Source organism: Camelus ferus, chromosome 10 (assembly GCF_009834535.1).
Source record: "Camelus ferus isolate YT-003-E chromosome 10, BCGSAC_Cfer_1.0, whole genome shotgun sequence".
In the NCBI taxonomy this organism is placed as follows: Eukaryota; Metazoa; Chordata; class Mammalia; order Artiodactyla; family Camelidae; genus Camelus; species Camelus ferus.
Window position 1 is genome coordinate 29,214,586 of NC_045705.1, and position 19,940 is coordinate 29,234,525.

At 49.0% G+C, this 19,940-nt stretch overlaps 1 protein-coding gene across 1 annotated transcript in view; it reads right to left on the reverse strand.

Annotated features, from left to right (window-relative positions):
• Nucleotides 1-4,438: 4,438 nt before the first annotated feature.
• Nucleotides 4,439-19,940, reverse strand: part of SYT13 (synaptotagmin 13) — a 35,852-nt gene continuing 20,350 nt past the window's right edge. The window contains exons 2-6 of the mRNA XM_032488522.1: nucleotides 18,097-18,322; nucleotides 14,803-14,937; nucleotides 12,973-13,274; nucleotides 8,867-8,996; nucleotides 4,439-7,015 (exon numbers count right to left, since the gene is read on the reverse strand). Coding sequence (XP_032344413.1) covers nucleotides 6,711-7,015; nucleotides 8,867-8,996; nucleotides 12,973-13,274; nucleotides 14,803-14,937; nucleotides 18,097-18,322 — 1,098 coding nt within the window. The 3' untranslated portion in view covers nucleotides 4,439-6,710. The remainder of the gene's footprint in view (nucleotides 7,016-8,866; nucleotides 8,997-12,972; nucleotides 13,275-14,802; nucleotides 14,938-18,096; nucleotides 18,323-19,940) is intronic.

The following is a 19,940-nucleotide window of genomic DNA, read 5'->3' on the forward strand; positions in this document are numbered from 1 at the left end:
CCAGTGCCTGGTTCAAGAGAGACCAGGCCCGGCCGGAGCCTCCCGCTGCGGTGGACCAGACCCGTGGCCGGGGGTGGGCATCCCCGGGTTGCAATCCCACAATGCACTGTACCTCAGAGAGAGCGCGCACCATGGGGCGTCAAGGGCGCCGGGCCCTCCGTCCAGAGGAGGACAGCCGGTTCCAACTGCTCACAAAAAGACACGGGCCAGGCTGCCCTCGGGGCACCCATCAGTCTTCACTTTTGTCTCTCCGGAAGAGCCAGCAGTCTGATTCCGTCTTTTTTCAGCCCCGTCTCTCTCCTTCTCTCCACCCCCACGCTGCTGAACCATTTCATTTCAATCACAAAGGAAAAATAAAGTGGGGGTGGGGGGAAATACCTAGGAGTCTATTATCACATACATATTAATATGTTAATACTTTCTTTCTTAAAAAAAAACTCTTGATGTTATTATTTTGCAGACTACGCTTTATAGTACCTGTGTGACGGGACCTAGAACACTGGATACAAATAGAGCTATGTTGGTTTATCATAATATGTACGCAGAAACTTTCCTTTTGTCATATTATCCTTGTAATGTAAGAAGATTGTTAATAAAAGCATTTAAATTTACTCACCGAGGTCGAATCTCTGCCTTCATGCCTCTATCCCAGCCTGTGCTGGGTGCGATTCAGAATGGGTCCCATGCTTGGGTGTCGGATTAGATGCCTGCCTGTGGCCAGGTCAGAAGGAAGAGGAGGCGGCCTTCTAAGTCCCTTCCTGCAGTTCTCACTTTCCCCCATTCGCATCCACTTCCAGCAGGTAACCTACATGTCTCGCCCACCCATCGGGCCAAAAAGAGGTGCAACCAAAACCATTTAAAATAAATCTATCTGCCCCCGCATGCGTTTATCCCACAAAAATCCCTTTGAGGAAAAGCACAGAGCTATTGCAGATAAACGGGTTCTAATTCTGTCTCCAACTGCCTTGTGTTATTCTCCACTGGCAGACCTGATACCCGGGGGGAGAGGGGTCCTTCCTCGATGGTTTGCTAATGGAACTGGTATGGGTGTGGGTGATAAGTAATGTTTCACCCAAATTGTTTTAGAAAGAAGCTGGGCATACATTCAATAAAGACACAGAAAAGTGGTGATACTGTTTCCTCCCAGTATGCTGAGCCCTCCTCCTCTCCTAGCTACCTGTCTCGGGCCTTCCCTCTTCCCTTTTCTGAACCTCAGCCTGCTCAGTGCCTGCCATCCTCCTCCCAGCCTGGTCTCTCTCTGCCCCTTGATCACTCAGAGGCTTCCCTTCGTGAAAGCCACTCTACAATCCCCATGGAATGTTCTGGTTCTCTTGTTTTCCCAAGGGAGGGGGAGTGGGGAGAAAGGAGCAAAGGGGCATAGCTGTCCATGCCTAACGAGCCCAGGTGAATCAGGGTCAGCCCCACCCCATTGCTGGCCATTGGGTTTGACCCACCTTTGCAGCCCTATCTGGAACATGCTAATGAATTCATCACTGGGAAGCAAGGAAAAGAAAGATCCTTCCATACGCACTTGGTCTTGAATTTAGTCTCCCCAAAGCAGGGCTTAGAGGACATGGTAAGGAAGAGGTCTAGTCCACTCCCTTCCCTCCGTCTTCTCCTCAGCTGCCCATGAACCTGAAACCTGCTTACACCTGGCCTTGACCCTGCCCCTTCTCTACAAAGCTCGAGGTTGCCCTTGAGATATTGGAGCTCTCCTCCACTTAGCCTGCTCTTGTCCTTTGGATAAACGCTCCACCCCATCTAGGCAGGTGCTCTCAATTCCCCCAGGGAAGAGAACTTCTCTGGCTCCTTCAGCATGGCGATACTCAGAGGCCATGGTTCCAGGTAATATTTTGAAACTACTGCCTATGCATCTGTTACCTTTCCAATAAAGACCCGTGGCCACTGGTTGTAAGTCAGAGCCTGGCTCTAGGGTTAGAACTGTACCAGATTCAAACCCCCACTCTGCCTCTCATAAGCTGTGAGACCTTGGACAAATCACTTCTCTGAGTGGGTCTTCAGGGCTCAGCACAGAGTAGTGACTTACAATATGGTGACTAGGGTCCTTATCACTGTCATTGTTCCCTCTTACATCAGGATGAATCATGTGCTATGATGTTTGGGGTTCCCTGCTCTAACCCAGAATTCCTGGGGCTACCCTGGGTGAGGGTTTTCCTGTGACTTGTAATATAGAGCCACCAACACCGACACCACAGCTGGCGTGGAGACCTCTGCCTGATTCACCATTTCCTTCTCAGCCTGGAGAGAACCCCTGGGTACCTTCTTCTACTCCGCAGCTCACCTCACCTGGCTCACGAGGGAAAGGGAACTGCGTAGAGGGTTGGTTGGTTGGTTTGCCGCTGGAAAAACAGATTTCTTCTTGCTTGTCCCTGGTTTAAATCCTTGAGTTTCTGAAATAGCATTTCTGCTATCACCCACTTGCCAACAAGCTGCCCTGAGACACCAAGAAAGAGACTTGGGAGATTGGGATGGGAAACCAGGCTCCAGCCAGGGCTGTGCTGAGAGGAGACCACACCCGGCTGAGGAGGAGCCACCACTAGACTGGTTTCTATGGCAACGCCTGGCTTCCAGACCTAAGTCTGGCTTCCTCCCACCTCCTCCCAGGTAGGCGCCTGCCTCCCTCTCAGGTTTGGAGAAGCTGCTGAGGTCCCCGCCAGGGGCCATCTGTGCCGGCTCACCTTCAGGAGGCAAGGGAGGGGAGCAGGGGTTAGTTCTCCAAGGCTGGTACCAAGAAAACGCCCAGCCCCCTAAAGCCATCCACAACCACATCCCGCTGCTCTGTCCTTGCCAGGCATCTGCCCAGGGAGGGAGACAGGAGAGATGCTAGGGTTCCGAGCTCTTGAAATGGTGGTGCTTCCAATTGGTTCTAAAAATATAGAAACTCTTGTGTGGAAAATTACCATCAGCTCCATTAGTAATTAAGCAAATGAGAAGAGACTGACTCAGAGCCTCAGGTAACATTGCACATACTGTCTGGAGGTGGGTGGGGGGCTGTCAGGACACCAGATTCCAGGGCAGGGAGGGCAGGTACATATGGATGTGCATTTGGTTTGTTTTACGCATGAGACTGGAGGCCAAAGGTATGTGTGAAAAGCCTCGATTAGCGAATCACAAAACGTTAAAGCTTGAAGAGTGATCATTTTGTCTAAATTTATTTTACAGATATGGAAACAAGCCCAGAGACAAGTGACTTACCCAGGACCATGGAGGTGGCAGCGACAAAGCCCAGCTGGGCTGCAAGTTCTCAGCTCTTAAAAGCAATACTCTAGACTTGGTTCATTTTATAGGCAGGAGCAGAGTTTGTTATTTAAAGTGCTTCAGTGGGAAGCCCGGTATAAAGCATCAATGAACTCTTCTTCTCTCTTCCATGTATATAAATCCAGACTCTCAGATATTAGTTTTGGGCTCTGGGGACCATATTCAGAGTTACCTCTGAAACATAGTCTACACAATATTTGGCTATGTGGGATAAAACCTGCTTCTGCTATTTTATTATGAATATAAAAATCCTGGCTGTCTTTAAAATATCATAAATAAGTATATAATATAAAATAAAGAATAATGTGCATAGTCCTGGAAAGCGAAGGCTTTCTTTATGGCTCATTTATCCTTTTTAAGAGCCTTTGGTTTTAATTCCCTGTGACCTGGTTGATTTCCGACTAACCTGAAAATTCAGGCCCTGCCTCAGGCTTAATGCCTAAGCCTCTTCTTCCAGAAGCCAGGGCTGTAGCAGCCACCAGGAGGGCCTAAGATGACAGGACTCTGGAAGAACCCTCCTCCAGCCCCCGCCCACCACTACCCAGAGCAGAGGTGAAACCTGGGCCACTGCACTTGATTCTTTCAGTGATGGGAATATTTCTTTTGGGGATGTTAGAGAAAGAGAAGTCTCTAGCTTCTACCTAATTTTCCTTTTTAGAATGAAGTTAAAGCCCCAAGAGGCCTTGCTTCAGAACATTCACACCAGCATTTCTTTTAACAGAAAAAAAAAAAAAGGAAAGAAATTACTAAATATACATCAACAGGAGAGTGGGACTGTGGTATATTCATACAATGGAATATAATATAACAACAGAAAAAGTAAATGAACTAGATACATATATCTGCACGGATAAAGCTCAAAATTTTAATGTGGAGCAAAAGTAGTGTGATACAATTTAAAATTAAAAGCATATCAAATATTCTATTGTGCTCAGAGTTTCTATATCTATGTAGTAAAAACATAAAGAAAGGCTTGGGGTGAGAAACCCCAAATTCAGGATGGTGGCCTCCTGACCAAAGGGCTGAGGGGATTTTAACTCTATTTGTTAAGTTTTATAAAACGTGGCAGGAGTTCATGACTGTTTATCAAATTGTTTTTCTGCATTTTATGTCTAAAATATTAAGGAAAGGGGGGAAGAAAAACCACCAGGAAACTGACTCTGTTGGAAATTATTTATTTACCACTGAAAGGTTTTGCTCCAAAGTGTGACACCAGACATATGACTACGTCTCATGCGTCTTTTTTGTGCTTTAGTTCATGACTGCAAAACAGACACACACTTAGCATTGACAACAGGAAACACAGGCAGCAAAAAGAAATCACAAGGACTCTCTTCTGGTGGTCCTCACTTCCATCTGGTATAAGCTTCTGCAGCCTGCAGCCCAGGACGCCCTTATATCCCAAAGGAATTGCCCCTGAAGAGCTGCTCTCCCGTCTTGCACTCTCTACATAATGTCATGTGGGGTGATTTGTGACTCAGTCTACACTAAGAGTCATATCTCCAATTGAAATGGACAGATGCACACAATTGATCAGTTGGTGCTCAAAAAATACACACGGATTTGATGCAAGAAGTAGGGTCACAGATTAATGAGACTGGACACCCAATTCTCTAGCCCCATCACTGTGTGTGTGACAGAGCCAGATCACCTTGTGGGCGACAGCCCGCTCTGAGATGGCTTCTCACTTTATTTTCACCTCTGCTTCATGCACTTCTTAGAAAAGGCTCCCTGGCAAAGGACAAGGTGTTCCTTTCAAAGAAAGATCCAGTGTCTTCGCACAGACTCAGTTACTCTAATTTGGTAGCAGATTGCAAATGGATCTGGTACCAGGTAAGCTGATGCAAAGATTACTGAAGACTTTGATTTGGCTGTCTGATATCTCTGGGTAATTTAAAATTCACCAAGACGGAGTTTTGGTGGGGAAGCACAGCTTTTCTATCCTCTCTCTCATTAATTACACTTACATAGCGAGCTATAATTGTCATTAGGTGAATGGTAAAACTCAGTGTCATGAATTTCTAGGCCAACTACTGACATGTCTGATGACTTTACCTATAGCTCTACAACTATTTCATCTGTCACATCATTCATAGAGACAGCTGCCGTGTCATTAGTCCTATTTGACAGGTGGCCGCCAAAAGGACCTAGGAATTCTGGTTCCCAGAAAAAATATTATATCCGCTCAGCAGGGCTCATAATAAACTTAATGATGTGGGCAGCTATTTGGAATAATACGGTAGTGATTTGAAACCTAGCTGCTGGTTATTTACTGATTAAGGTGACAGGCCCTAAAACGGGAAGGAAGGAAGCACATTTGCAAAGGACCTCATTTCCTTCTCCACCTCCACAGAGTCAGACTAAATGAATACATGCCCCAAACTGAATTCCTCCTCAAATGACTGCTATGCTGAGAAGGGACGGGTCTGACTCAGAGGGTCCCTTTGGTGATGCTGGTGGACGTGACAACCAGTGCCCAGTAACTAACAGGAGATCCCACCTCTCCCTGGTCATAGAAGGTCTCCCCGAGTATAATATAAACTGATTTTGCGATGAGACAATACAATTATTTAATAGAAAGCACAAAATTCAGTCCAAGAGAAGGAGCGGAAAAGCACAAATAAAAACATTAAGAATTCAAATATTTAAATAAAAAATGGAAGTTCCCAAATTGCACACTGACAGTTAAGGTGTCCAGCATTGACACTGGCTGCCCCAGGTGTTGGGGGCCCGATGAGGACTGTGAATCCCCATCTAGGATGTTGTAAGAGGGACTGCTTCAAGAGCAGTGCCCCAGCCTCAGCATTAAAACCACTCAGTCCTTGTTAAAAATGCAGGCTCCTGGGGTTCAGCCGGGAATACGGATTTGGAATGTATAAAGCAGGGTCCCGGAATCTGCTGGTGATTCTTCACACACTAAGGTTTGAGAACTGCTGGGCAAGTTGCTGCTTGGATTAGAAGCATGATTTAATGCTGGCTAAGATTCCGTCCCGCCCTGACAGTGCTCTAATTCTTATGAGATGATCCAAGAGATTTCATTTCCTTCCACACTTATGAAATGCTTATTTTTGAAAAGCCCATCCTTTGCATCCATTATTCCCCAAGTTAAGCTTTCTCTGAGTCTGGCCCGACCCCCGCTGCAGTACCTGCACATGAGCTGTGTTTGATAATTTGATAAGCATCTCTTCAATAACCCAGAACGAAATGCATTCCTCAGTGACCCAGATGTCCCGTCTCTGCCCTGCCCTGCCCAGCCTTGCTCATTTTTTAGAAACGAGAGTGTGATGGGAGAGGAATAGGGTCCAGGTCTCTGCACATATGTCTGTCTTCTGGTGTCAGAATGTGGATAGGGCACAAGAGGAGGTCACAGAGGACAGCTGGGGCTGGAGGGACAGGCTGTGCCCAAGGAGGGAGGCAGCCCCGGTGGCCGGCTACAGGTGCAGCTGGTGCCACATGGCGATCTGCCGGCGCGGGTTCTTAAGCATCTCCTCCCAGTGGCTGCGCTCGGAGCCCGAGGCGTGGAGGCCCAGGCTGCAGCGCCCGAGCGTGCAGCTCTGCCCCTCGGCACCCTGGCTCAGCACGTCCAGCTCCACGCTGGAGGCCTGCAGCAGGTCATCCGGCAGCTCAAACATGATCATCTCGTTCCACACAGGGTTGATCTTGTGCTTGGCTCGTTTCGTCTGCTTCTTCTTCAGTTTCTGAGCCTGGTGCTTTAAGGTCACCCGGACTGAGACATCTGAGGAGGGGCAGAGGGGAAAAGAGACAGAGGGAAGGGCCAAGAGTGAGCTTCTGGAGTGTGGTGGGACCCTGGAGGATGCTCCCTTTTGGGGATGGGGAGACAGGGTCTCTGGCTCAAGATCTGCATTGAGGCCCCCTCTCTCCCACCCCTCCCCCTACCTCATGGGCCATGTATTCATTCAACAGTTATCAGATGCCACCATATGGCACGCCCTGGTCTCAACATGGGGATACGACAAAAGCTCCTGTCTCAAGTATGGAAAACAGACCATAGCACAACATATAAGGCTGGTCAATGAGTGGCTCCTGATTGGGTCAGGCTGAAGGATGGCCAGGAAAGCTTTGTCGTGAGCCCTTCCGAGTGTCTTCATGTCCCACATCATACCAAGCCCAGGATGACAGCTCAGATGTCCTGCAGCTTGATTTTAAACTCAGACCAGAAAAACAAACCCATCCTCTCATCATCACCCCTTTGGGTCTCCATCCAAGCATGTTTGTCTACTATTAAGACAGTAGGTCTCCTGCTAGTTGGTTGAGTTCTCATCTGTTCTTTTGCAAGTTTTACTCGAGGATCCTGACTTCATGTGGAGGGTGAGGGCAGCCTGCCTTGACCCCCACGGGCCCTACACCAACAGAGCAGCCTCCAGGAAATCGGTAAACAGGTCACTAAACATGCTTTCCTGTAGCATCAGGATCAGGACTAGGGCTGTGTTTTCCTTAGTCAAGGTTTCCCAAGCCAGTGTGAGAATAATTGTTACTCTCTATTTATTGCTATAATTATCACCCCCAGGTGGTTAGTTTGTTATTTCAGCAGAGATATTTGAGAGATAAAGTGTTGAGCTATAATTGTCCTGATAGGAGCTATAAAAACAGGGGGTGGGGGGAAGAGAAGGAGGCAAAGACGTGTCTGGGAACAGGGATGGGGATGAGGACAAAGCATTGAATTCTGACCTCTGACTCAGGAACATCAGCCAGACCAACTCTTCTGATTTCATTTGCCCCAAATCTCTTGCTCAAATGTTCTGAATGTGGAGGCAATTCTTGTTTGTTTTCTGCCACATATATCTATTTATTTATATCCTGCTATGAGCACTTAACTCAGTCCAGGTATCATACGACTAACCAATGCTGCTTTCATGCTCTGATGAGAGAGCCTGTTTGGTCCCTAAGACTTGGAGCCTGTGCTGGGGAATCCAGAAGGAAAAACCGAGGCTTCCAGAATGTTGAAGTGATGTTTATTTGGATATGTGGGGTGCAGATGCCCTAAGCTTCAGGCCGCCTCAGTCCATGCTCCCACACACCTTCTGCCATCACCCACACTCAGCTGGTGTGGGGATGGCAGGTTGGTAAAGGCTGAGAAGAGAGAGGAGCTTAGGGTGGGCATAGGGAGCACAGTGGTAGCCAGCTGAGACTGGAGGAGGAGACCTCGGGCTTCCCAACACTGGCTCATAAGGTGGGTCCAGCCAGGTCTGGGTGATGAGGGCTGGGCCAAGTTTCCCCTCCAGCCCAGATACTCCACTCTGGGCTACAGTCTGACCCTGGGCTTCCTATGACTCATGGGGAAGTCTTCTCATGGTGGATCTGCAAGGTAGGGGAGCCCCAGGTTGCTTATACCTGGGCCCTAATGGATGGGCTTGGCCCAGGATATAAATTTAAAGAAGAGAATGTGTCCTTCAAAAGCGGTTCGTGAATTTGGGGTGGAAGACACAGCTGAGGCTGACTCCACAATGGACTCGTGTTCTACCTCCCTGCTTACCTGTCCTCACTGTCTCCCTGCCGCCACCTCCCTATCTGCACACATTCTGAGAGGCAGAAAGGGGTCCTGGCTCCCCTCCCACACCTCACTCACCCTTCCCCAGGAGCTCCTTGGACTGGTTAGAGTGGAGGTTCTTGGCCTTAATCAGCACTACTAGGAGGCGATTGGCAGCCGGGAGGTAGCTGATGGACAGAAGGACCTCTCCAGTTCCAGCAGACGGCTCCTGAGACAGAAGAGGGGATGAGGAGGGAGCTTCATTTAGGGATGCTTCTGATCCATGAACTGTTGCTGAGGCTGGGGTCACACTGGGCTTGTATCCAGCAGGCCTCCTCGAAACCATTTACCTATCAATGCTGGTTTCTCCACCTTTGCGGAAAGGAGGACGGCACAGAGGAATTCTATGTAGCATGTGTTTCAATATGAGTGTGTTTCGTTTGCCACAAGAGGTAATTTTTCCAAATAGCTTATATTCAAACCCAGCATATGAAACGGACCAAAGAGATGCCATTCAGGATGTGGCAAGGACAGAGGGCCAGGACCCTCTCTTACTTTCATTACCAACCACTGCCCACCCCCACCCCACCCCTACTCTGGCTCCTGTGGCATCTGTGTAGAACCCTAGGGTTCTAGGGAACACAGTTTGAGAACCACTGCACTGATAGATCAGTTTCCTGGGACAGTGGGGAGTTGTAAGACCTAACTCTGTTTGAAGAAAGAGTCCCTCCAGCCCCCACAGGACTGAGAGAGTCAATAAAGTGATGTACTAATGCTGAGCAGGGCCTGGCTTGGTCAACAGAATGGCCAACCTTGTCAACAAAAGGCCGGGCATACGATGGGAGGAAAGGCACCAGAGATGCTGGCAGTAACTGTGCTTTGCGGGAGGTGCTGATGCCTCTGCGAAGCTTCCAGCATGTCTGTCCCTGCTCTGTAGCTTTACAGTGTTTCTACTGAGATTCCTCCAAGAACTTGCTTGCAACTTGAACAAATACATTGAGGGACAAAAATGACCAAGAGTCCCTGTAGGAGGTGGTCACAGTCCAAGGGCAGTGCTAAGGGGACAGACGTTGGAATCTGACTATCTGGATCTGAATGCCAATCTGATCATTTAGTACCTTTGTGATCTTGGGTAAGTTATTTCACTTCCCCAAACCTCCATTTCCTCATCTGCAAGATGGAAATAATATCTCCACCTGATAGGATTGTGAAAATTAAATGAACATTTACTTAATGGCTTAGAGCAGTGCCAAGCACACACTACAGCATCTGCCTCCTTGCTTTGACTATTACTGTTAGTTATCAAGGAAGGGCAATCACAACTTATTGAGATTATTAAGTGGGAACATTGCTTCTGGGTGGATGGAAGCCAGTCTGGATTTCTGGAGTGAGGCTGGATGGAGGAGCTGGCCAGCGCTCTGCCTGGGTCACACCTCTTATCCAGGAAAAACGTCTTCAATACAACCCCAGCAATTGAACTAGCCCTAACTGGCTAGTCATGTGATGGAATAATTCCGGACAACAGGAGTAAGAGGGATACAGATCTCGTTCCAATTTTAAGCAGAATACCCTAATGCTCGGAGAGGGCACTTCACTGCCTGAGGTCATGCAGACAGTAAGCAGCAAAACTGAGCCTTGGGGTTCTGGTCTGATAGCAAAGCCCAAGCCCTAAGCCCATGGTTCTCCAGCATCCTCCGCGGGCAGATCTCTCATCACACTGAAGGAACTGAGGCTCAGACACATGCCCAGAAAGGTGGCAGCAGAGCTGGGATGGGCACCAACCTCCTGATTCAACGGCACTTATTGGACATCCTCTGTTGGCCAGGGCTGTGGCCACAGGGGGACCCGACTTGAGTCCTCATCCCCCCCCCCAGGACAGGTGAAGGGCTCATCACCTCTGTGTGGGGTGCCAGCAGCACCACAGCTGGAGAAGTTTAACAGCAGCTGCCCCCTCAGTTCTGCTGCTTAAAGTACCTGCTGACAAAAATAATCCTCTTTATTTCTCCATCCTCTTCCTGGTTTTCCCCACCCCCTATCTTTCTCTCGAATGCTCAAAGAATCATTCAAGCTGCCCTCAGAGTGGGTCATTCTGTAGTCCCTGGTGACGCACATGTCACTTTTGGACGAGTGTCTTCCGGTGAGAACTGGGGCGCTGCTGACACCTCCTTTAACCCATTCTGACCGAGAGGAGAAAACATGCAGGCTACAGCGACTGATGGCTCTACTACTTTGCTCACATCAGCCTGCACCCTCCAGCTGGGGCGAGAGGCTCCCTAGCCTGGCCTTGGGGCTCTCTCCTGCCACGCACACTGAGAGAACCATCTCCATCTGAGATCGTTCACATTTGGGGCAAGCAGGTGCAAGTGGACGGGAAAGTACATTTGTGGAACAGTGATAGCTACAGAGAGCGTGATGATTATTAGGATGGACGAGCCATGAAGGCAGGCCTTTGTCCTCATCACTCTGTGTCCCCAGCTCCTGGCATAGTGCCTGACCCACAGAGGAAACCAGACAAGGTATCTGTGGAATAAATGCACAATTTCTGTTCTTCTAGGGGAAAGCATGGAAGTAGATTACGTGCCTGAGACTTCTGCCCAGATAGGCTGGATTTCCACCTTTTGGGAGCAGCACCAAATTCTCCAAAGCCCTAGGGGGAGCCCCTCCATCTCTGGAGAGAGCTGGTTTACCATCTGGATAAACCGAAGTATCGGGCTCCTCTTCCCAGGGGCCCCAACTGTGATTCCACACAAGTCCCAGATCGCCCACTAATTAGTGTGCTTTGGAACAGCCTGGTTTTCAGCTGAGAGTGGCTGTCAACGTTTATCAATTTTCTGAGCCTGGAGAGATCATAGGAAAAAGCGGAGCAGGTGGAAAGTGAGTGTACTTCCCCACCCCGCAGCGTCCATCAGGAAAGGCGCCTGCCGACTACGCCACATACACACTGCCAGGCACTTACATCGCCCGGCAGCTGGAGGACAACGCAGGATGTACAACTAGATCGACCTGGCCTCAAGGCCAAGCCTGCCTTGTCCCACCTGGGCGACCCTGTGCAGGTTACTGAGCTGTGCAGAGCCTCAGTTCTCCTGCCTGTAAATGCGGCAGTGCTGATGCCATTTCTGCTTGGCTGACTGGGGACAGAACTTGGTGCAGCAACTGATAGATGGCAAGTGCTCAAAACTTAGTGCTCTTTTCAGGATTTTTATTACTCTACCATGGGGGTCATGACCCTGATCCTATAAAAGGTAAACTTTTTTTGTAAAAGGCCAGAGAGCAACTATTTTAGGCTTTGTGGGCTAAACTGTCTCCAGATAAGGCACTGACCAGCTGGTTGAGAGACTGGCCATCCAGAAGGTTCCTTTTCGGCACCATCATGGCAGGTCGTCAGACAAGGCCTTGACCCTGGGGCCTAAATAGACATACAGTGTCCTGCAGCCCTGACTTTCCTGGACCCCCTCGCTGCCTTGGCCTGTGGGGAACCATGGTTTGCTCTCTAAGAAACCGCTCCCTGAACATCTCAAGAGATGCTTGTTTCCCATTCATGGCTTCTATTGCAGCAAAGGGGTGGGGAGAACCCTCCCGGGTTAGAACCAACACCCCCCAACCCTGGTCACTCCTTCAAAGTCCAGCACATTCACCACTGCACACCAGGCCTTCTAGAACACCCCATCAGAGCACTCTGGTTAGGCCCTCCTAGTCATCTTAGGATTCATCATATGTCAGATTTCACCATCATCATAGCTGTCTGTCATCATTGTCACACCATCCGTTCCGATTTCTCCCTCTGGCCTATACTTCCTATGAGGAGAGGGGCTCTGCCTGGTGCTCGTCTGTCCCCGGCAGTGCCTGGCACACAGTAGGTGCACAAGGGATACAGATGCTTTTAAATGGGGATAATATTGTCAGCACCAGAGCCAGTATCCTCATAATGTGTTTTCCGCCAGCGAGGCCAGGGATGGAAGTGTCTTTGAATGGCAAGCTTGAAGCAAAACTAGATACCAGGGAATCCCAAATCCTGGGTTATAGGTCTGCTCCAGTCCTCCATCCTATTCAAGACTCCACCTGACTTTTAAACTCCACCTCCCTCCACAGACCCCCATCTCCTGACTGGGAAGGTCTCTGAAGCTTGGTCTGTGAGCGCTGGCCTGGTCCTGCCACTCCACGCTCCACGAACGGGTTTTACCTTTCCCAGTGAGAGGCGATCCTACCTTAACTGAAGTCTTCAGCTCGCCCCACTGGGCGGCCCCTAGAGGCACGGACACCCCATCCAGGCCCAGGCGCAGCTCCCCGACTACACTGTGGCGGGAGAAGCGGTCACAGGTCCGCAGTGTCAGGGTCAGGGTCGCGGCAGGGAGCTCCTCCTCCACCAGAGGGAGCACCAGACCTTCCTCCCACGTGGTCCGCAGCTGCCGCTTCTTCAGGGCCGTCTGGGCCTCCACGGAGCCCATCCTGTTGGCCACACTGCCCTGGACATAGCAGTCACAGCCCCCATCGTGGTCACTGATCACAGCTGCAGCCAAGGAGAAAGCAGCACAGACATGGGGCTTCTCACGGATGGGGCGGGGGCGGGGAGGGGGCGGGAGAAGCACAGCCCTGTTTAGAGCTGCAGAATTCTGCTTAACGGTCACGACCCTGGGTGTTGGGAAGACCCCGGGGCTGAGCACCCTGGCTTTGTGGAATGCCTTCCAATAAGACATTTAGAAATAGGAGATCCTCCCCATGACTCTGAGGCTTCCCCAAGGCGCCAGGGCCCACAAACTGCTGCTGCTTTTTATTAGTGTTGCTACTGATACCACAATTCATTTATTCTCCGTTTTAAATATTTCCCACACAATCACTTTTGAATCAGTTGGCCGCTATCTCATGACTGTTGTTTTACATTCTGAACTTTGGTGTTTTTAATGCTTCCCAGTGTGGAAATTTGCACCTGTGGTGCTTTTATGACTGGTTCCTCAATGACAGTTTGTGAAGTGGTAGCTGTCGTTACCCAGGAAAAGAAGATACAGACCCCAGGCCGTGTGCCCTAATAGAAAGAGCCTTCCACCAAGCTTTAAGGGAACTGGGCTTAGTCCTGACTTTGGCACCAATTAGTTGGAGTGATCTTAGACAGGTCACCTGGTGGTATTAGACTTCAGCTTCCTAATCTATAAAATGAGACTGTTGTGAAGATCACATGTCATAAAGTATATGAAAATGCCAAAAAAATCAAAATAAAAACCTTTAAAGAAAGCAAAAAGAAAAAAATTCTTCCTCAAAAAAAATTAAATACAAAAGGCCAATTTATCCTGTCCTTCAGCTTCCAGCACTTAGGAGCCATAAAGGAGCTCATTCTTGACCCCAATTCCTTTGCAAAGTCTTAGCTTTGCTTGCTGATGGTAAAGTGAATTGTCAGGGTAGGGAGACCGGGGACATCTTGGCTCTATAGGCAAGACTACCGGGTTCTAGGAATACGGAAGCTTTGCTGACCATTCAGAACACTTTCTGTATCCAACACAAAGACCTGTTCAATATCAAAAGCACCTATGGCAGAGATGACTAGCTGTTCACCAAGACCCAGTCCCTCTTTTTTCTAGGCAACTGCTAAGCCATACTTCCCAGACTCCTTTGCAGTCAGTGGTCATGTGACTGAGTTCCAGCCAATGGGAAGGGAACAGGAGTGACAGATGCCAAGTGTAGGTTACTGTTTGTAAGCAGCAGTTGTGCCCTCTCCCTGTTCTCCCCATCCTTCCACCTGCTAGATACAGATCACAAGGAGTCCTGAGGGGACTATGGAGCTACAAATGGAAGGAGCCTAGTCCCTGAATCACTATTTGGAGGAAAGATGTCTGCCAACCAGGAATCTCCACTTTGAACTGTTATATGAGAAAGAGGAAAAACCCTGTGTGTCTGAGCATCACACGCTTCAGGGTCTTGTTTGTTACAGAGTGCAAATCTAGCAGCCAGTGCTCCCTCCAGCCACAGATGCTCCTGTCCTGTCTGCACAGCTCCACCCAGGAGACAGATATGCAGAAGTTCATGAGCATCAGCTAAAAGCATACCTTCCAGGCGAGTCACAAACAGTTCAGCCTTCTGTCGGTCGTAGTCAAGACAATAGTGAAGTTTGGGGGCTTGGTTCCAGCTGGCAACCTTCTCTGGGTTCCAGGTTTCCATGACACAGACATCTTCCACCACACCTGTTGCGAAGGTAAAGCCATGACCTCCATCCATGCTGGGGTCCTGTTTTTTGAATCACATTTTTTCCATCTCTGCCACCTATACCTAACCCAAAACTTCTTATCTGGGTACAAAATCATAGTGGCTGCACCAAGGCAACACCTGTGGTTCTGGACATTACCTTTCAAGGGACCATCACAGCCCAGTGGGCGAGACATGGGCTTTGATGTCAGACATGAGCTGTTACATAATAGTTATGTGACACTGGACAAGTTACTTGACTTCTTTGAACCTCAGTTTCCTCATCTTTATAATGGGGATGGGAATAGTTCCTTCTCCCTGGAGTTACTGTAAGCATGAAGTGAAATAAAGTCAGAAAAGTACTTAGCCCAGGACCTGGCCTCTGGTGAGCTGTCAGTAGGGGAAACTGTCACAGCCTTGTGGTTCTGGTCACCCTGTTTCAGGCAAATCATTTCTCAGAATGTCTCCAGATCTACCTTTCCCAGAGTCCAATCCCTGCTCCCCAGGAGTTCATGGCTAGAAATAAATGTCAGAGAATGAGTCAGGAGAAGATGCTAGAAGGCGAGGTTAGAGACAGTGGATTCGACCTTAGTGGATGTGCAATAAATACTTGCTGAATGAATGAATGACTTTATCTTTAATTCAGAAGTCCCCGAAACTACAAATGTTGCTCATTGGTTCCCTTACTTGGACAGAAGCCAAACATCTGGAAGATCCTCATTATTCAAACATAATACAAGAATGAAAGGATCAAGCAATGCAGCAGACTCCACTCGAAGCAAATTGGAATTTAAAAATTTTTTGATTTTCAGAACGAATTTAAAGGGCAGAAATATAAAAGGAGTATTTAATTCCCAAAATGGTTCATTTTGGGGTTCCTGAAAGTAGTGAAAAATCTCCCTGGTGCATCTAAGCAGGGAACAGATTGACCAGGATGTGAACCGAAATGTATAAAGTGAGACAAACTTGCACCCAGGACCTGGGTGGCTTCCAAGGACACCACATGGACCAGTACAGCAGGCGAGCGCCAGAGGGGGCTTGCCTGGTGCCCAGAGCTCTCAGACTGTCCCAGGCTTTGAAAACAGAAACAAACCTGGACCAGACCAAAGGCGGCACCACTCAGAGACACAGTAGGGGATTCAGCTTCAAGAACTGAGACTTCGAGCTCTACAAGGGATTGATGAGGATCGTTGCTGGTCCAAATGGACCGAGTTCAACACATCATGGGGACAGTGTCTGACCGATCTGGTGTACTCCTCCTCTGCATTCTCTTGGTTCTGGTCAGTATTTGCTGAGCCAGTCAGCTCTTGTTAGATCTCAGTGGAATCAGAACTTGATTGTTGCCTTCTTGGGGGGTGGGGGTCAGGGCAAAAGGAATAAGGAACTGAAAAGAGGAAACAAACTATTGTGTTCTGAGTTCTTCAAAGTTCCAGGTTCTGAAGTGCTCTGCTGCTCCCCTTGGTGGAGGGTGTTCGATCCTGGCTTCATTCTAGTTCTGAGAAATCTGGGGCTCTCAAGAAAGAGGAGCTCTTCTGTAGTTACAATTGTGGTTATGATTATGCTTATAGTTATGAGGACCACTCCCAAGGGTCCTCATGCAAATTGTTCCCCACCCTCCAAGCTTAAGCTCTTGCATCCTCAATGGGTCTATATTAATTTAAGATGTGGACTGGCAAGACAAGGAAGCAATCTAAATGTCCATCAACAGATGACTGGATAAAGAAGTTGTGATACACACACACACACACACACACACACACACACACAGTGGAATACTACTCAGCCATAAAAATGAATAAAATAATGCCATTTGCAGCAACATGGATGGACCTGGAGATCGTCATACTATGTGAAGTAAGCCAGAAAGAGAAAGAAAAATATCACATGATATCACTTACATGTGGAATCTAAAAAAAGAACACAAATGAACTTATTTACAAAATAGAGACAGACTCATAGACATAGAAAATAAACTTATGGTTACCAGAGGGGAAACAGGGTGGGGAGGGATAAATTAGGAGTTGGGGAGTTGCAGATACTAACTACTATATATAAAATGGATAGACAACAAGGCCCTACTGTATAGCACAAGGAACTATATTCAATACCTAATGGCCTATAATGAAAAGAATATGAAAAATTATATATATATGAATCACTATGCTACATACCAGAAATTAACACAACATTGCAAATCAACTATACTTCAATTTAAAAAACTGGGCTGGCAAACCTGGAGGCTAAAAGTCAACCAGGATTTGTTCCTGCCAAAGGCACTATCTGAATTTGTTCTTGAAGAAATGCCAGCGTAATCACGGTGGTTCTGGGCTGTGCCAGGCGGGAGGCACCTGTTCGTTGACCAGTGTGGGTACCAGACCCAGGCCAGGAAGATGCCTTAGAAGTGGGGTCAGTGTCAGAGCCTGTTCTGCTGCTTCTGCTTCCACCATCTCCCTCTCCAGCCACACAAAACAAAACCCCAAACCACAGGACAATCCATTGTCCTGGCTGTATTTTTTTGTCTCCTGAGAAAAGCCTGCACACTCCTTTGGGTTAGGAACTGTCTCTGCTTCCATAGCTGCCCCAGTGCCCAGCACAGCACTGGACACCTAAAGGCATTCCACTCTGGATGCTGATGCTGAGAAGGAGAATAGAAACAATAATAATTAAGGAGATGTCCTGATGACATCCTTGTTTCAGGCCCTGAGTTAAACACTTCATATGCATTATGTTATTTACACTTGACCATAGCTCTACTGGGCAGGTGATAGTGGATCCCATTTTATGCACAAGGAAATGGAAGCCCAGAAAGACTAGCGACATGATCAAGGTCTCACAATGGGTATATAAAAGGGGAGAGAATTAAACCCATGATTCTGAAGCCCATAGCTTAACCATGACTCTTTATTCCCTCTCCATAGTTGCACACACCACTTGAAAGGGATTCTCTCTTTCCCAGGGGAGAGCTGGAGGCCTCGGGAGAAGCAATGTGGCAACACGCAGCCAGAATAAAGGACCGTAATTCCAAGGTTCTGTGCCCACTGCTTGCCCAGTGTCAAATGCCATGGACGCTGGGGCTGGCCACGCCCAGCGTCTACAGAGAAGCTTTCAGACCCCGATGAGTACCGCCCACAGAAGAGTGAGGGGCAGGAGAGCCCTACCATTCTGAGGAAGGACGAACAGCTCCTCTGTGACCTGCCTCTTGAGGCGGCTGTCATTCGGAGCCTGGGGGCTAGCAGGTGCATCGGGCTCCGCTGTGGTCCTCAGCGTGTAGTCGGCATAGTTGATGACTTCCGGGGCTGTCACAGCCGGCCTGGGTCCATAGATGTCTGGGAACTTGAGGAGGGCTCGGGGCTGGACGGGCTCTGTGGACTTTTTGACATTGAACTGCAAACACAAGTCACTCTGATTAGTCCACGAGAGGACCTCCTGCCTGTTTTCCCCCCATAGCAGGAAGACTAGACGACGCGACCTCTCATGGGAGGCAGAGGAAGGACAGTGGGTTCTTTCTACTCTGAGGAGTACAAACTGGGAAGGTAAAATGTCTTCCCCAAGCTCAGCAGAATCCACGACATCGTGAGTCATCCCAGGGCCTGCTGCGATGTCAGCCCTGTTCATTCAACTCCCTGTCCATCCATCCCCCGTGCGCCCTGCAACTGTGACCACAGGTGTTACCTGGGCCAATGGCGGGCAGTCTTCCCTCTGCTACATCATCTGTGCATGCCTCTTTGTTCTCTCTTCTCCTCGTCCTGCTCTCATTTCTTCTCCCCCTCCGCTTCTCCACCCCATACCTCAGAAATGTCAGTGGTCCCATCATGCTCAGAACAAAGTCCAAACTCCTTGCAGTGACTATAAACGCTTGCCCAGCCTGGCCCTGCTCACTTTTCTGACATCACCCCAAACCCCTCGCCAGCCACTGAGCTCCCTGCTTCTCAAACAGGCTGAACTCTCCTGAATCTGGCTTCTGGCCCCCAATCCCTCCTCCCAAACCACCCACCCCATCTCCACCTGCTCTAAATTAAGCCCCTCCTTCAAGCCTGTCCCTCCCTATCACCACATCCCGCGCTTTGCTTTACAGCATTGCTCACACCTTATGTTGTTTCCATCAGCGCCTGGCCTATTTGTGGTCCCTCTCTTGCACAAGTGTGTGAGCTACAAAGCAAAGGGGTTATGTCTTGTCTTGCTCCTGCTGTGTCCCAGGCACAGTGTCTGCTCATGGGGATCATGCAATACACACTTGCGGCTAGGGCTGCCAGATTCAGTTGTGTGGTTTGTGCACTGCACAAAGATGCCTGGATGAGGAGCAAGTGGGGGCTGAGATACAGCTGGTGCACCGCTTGCTCAGCTGTGTGCCCTGGGGCAGGGCTTGGTCCACCTGGAGGAAGGTCAACTCCTGGACATCCTGCCCTGGTTGAGACTCTGTCCCCAACCATTCCTGAGGGGAGCTGAGGTTGCCTGGAATCAGAAAGTAGGGGCAGTGGCCGTATCAAGCCTAGACCAGCCTGGCCCCAGAGCCCACTGCCCCAGTGGCCCCTAATCTTTTTTCTGCCTTCAGGTCTTTGCCAGGCAGGGACCACCTCTCAGCAATGCTGACCATTGTTATGCACTTCCACTAGTCGCCCCCGGGAGGAGTTGGATGATTTGCAAAGCCAGGTCCCCTTTTGTACCTCCACCCCATGGAGAGCGTCCTTGGAAATCGAAGGGCCCAGAATTCTAGTACTGACCCAGCCACCCGAGCTGAATAACTTTTGGCAGGTCACTTCACCTCTCTGAGAGGTCACTGCAAGCAACAGATGATGTCAAGGCTTGTTTTACTCCTACCACTGAGCTACAAAGATGTGAGAGACACAGCTCTCTATTAGCAGGTACAGGTGATCTGGGGAGACAGCCACAAACAGAAGAGTGAATAATAGTATATTGGGCAATTAGGGACCGCAGTACAAAAGCAGGCAGCAGACAGTTTTTGTAAATAACAGATGGGGAGAGCAGACAATACATGTGGTGG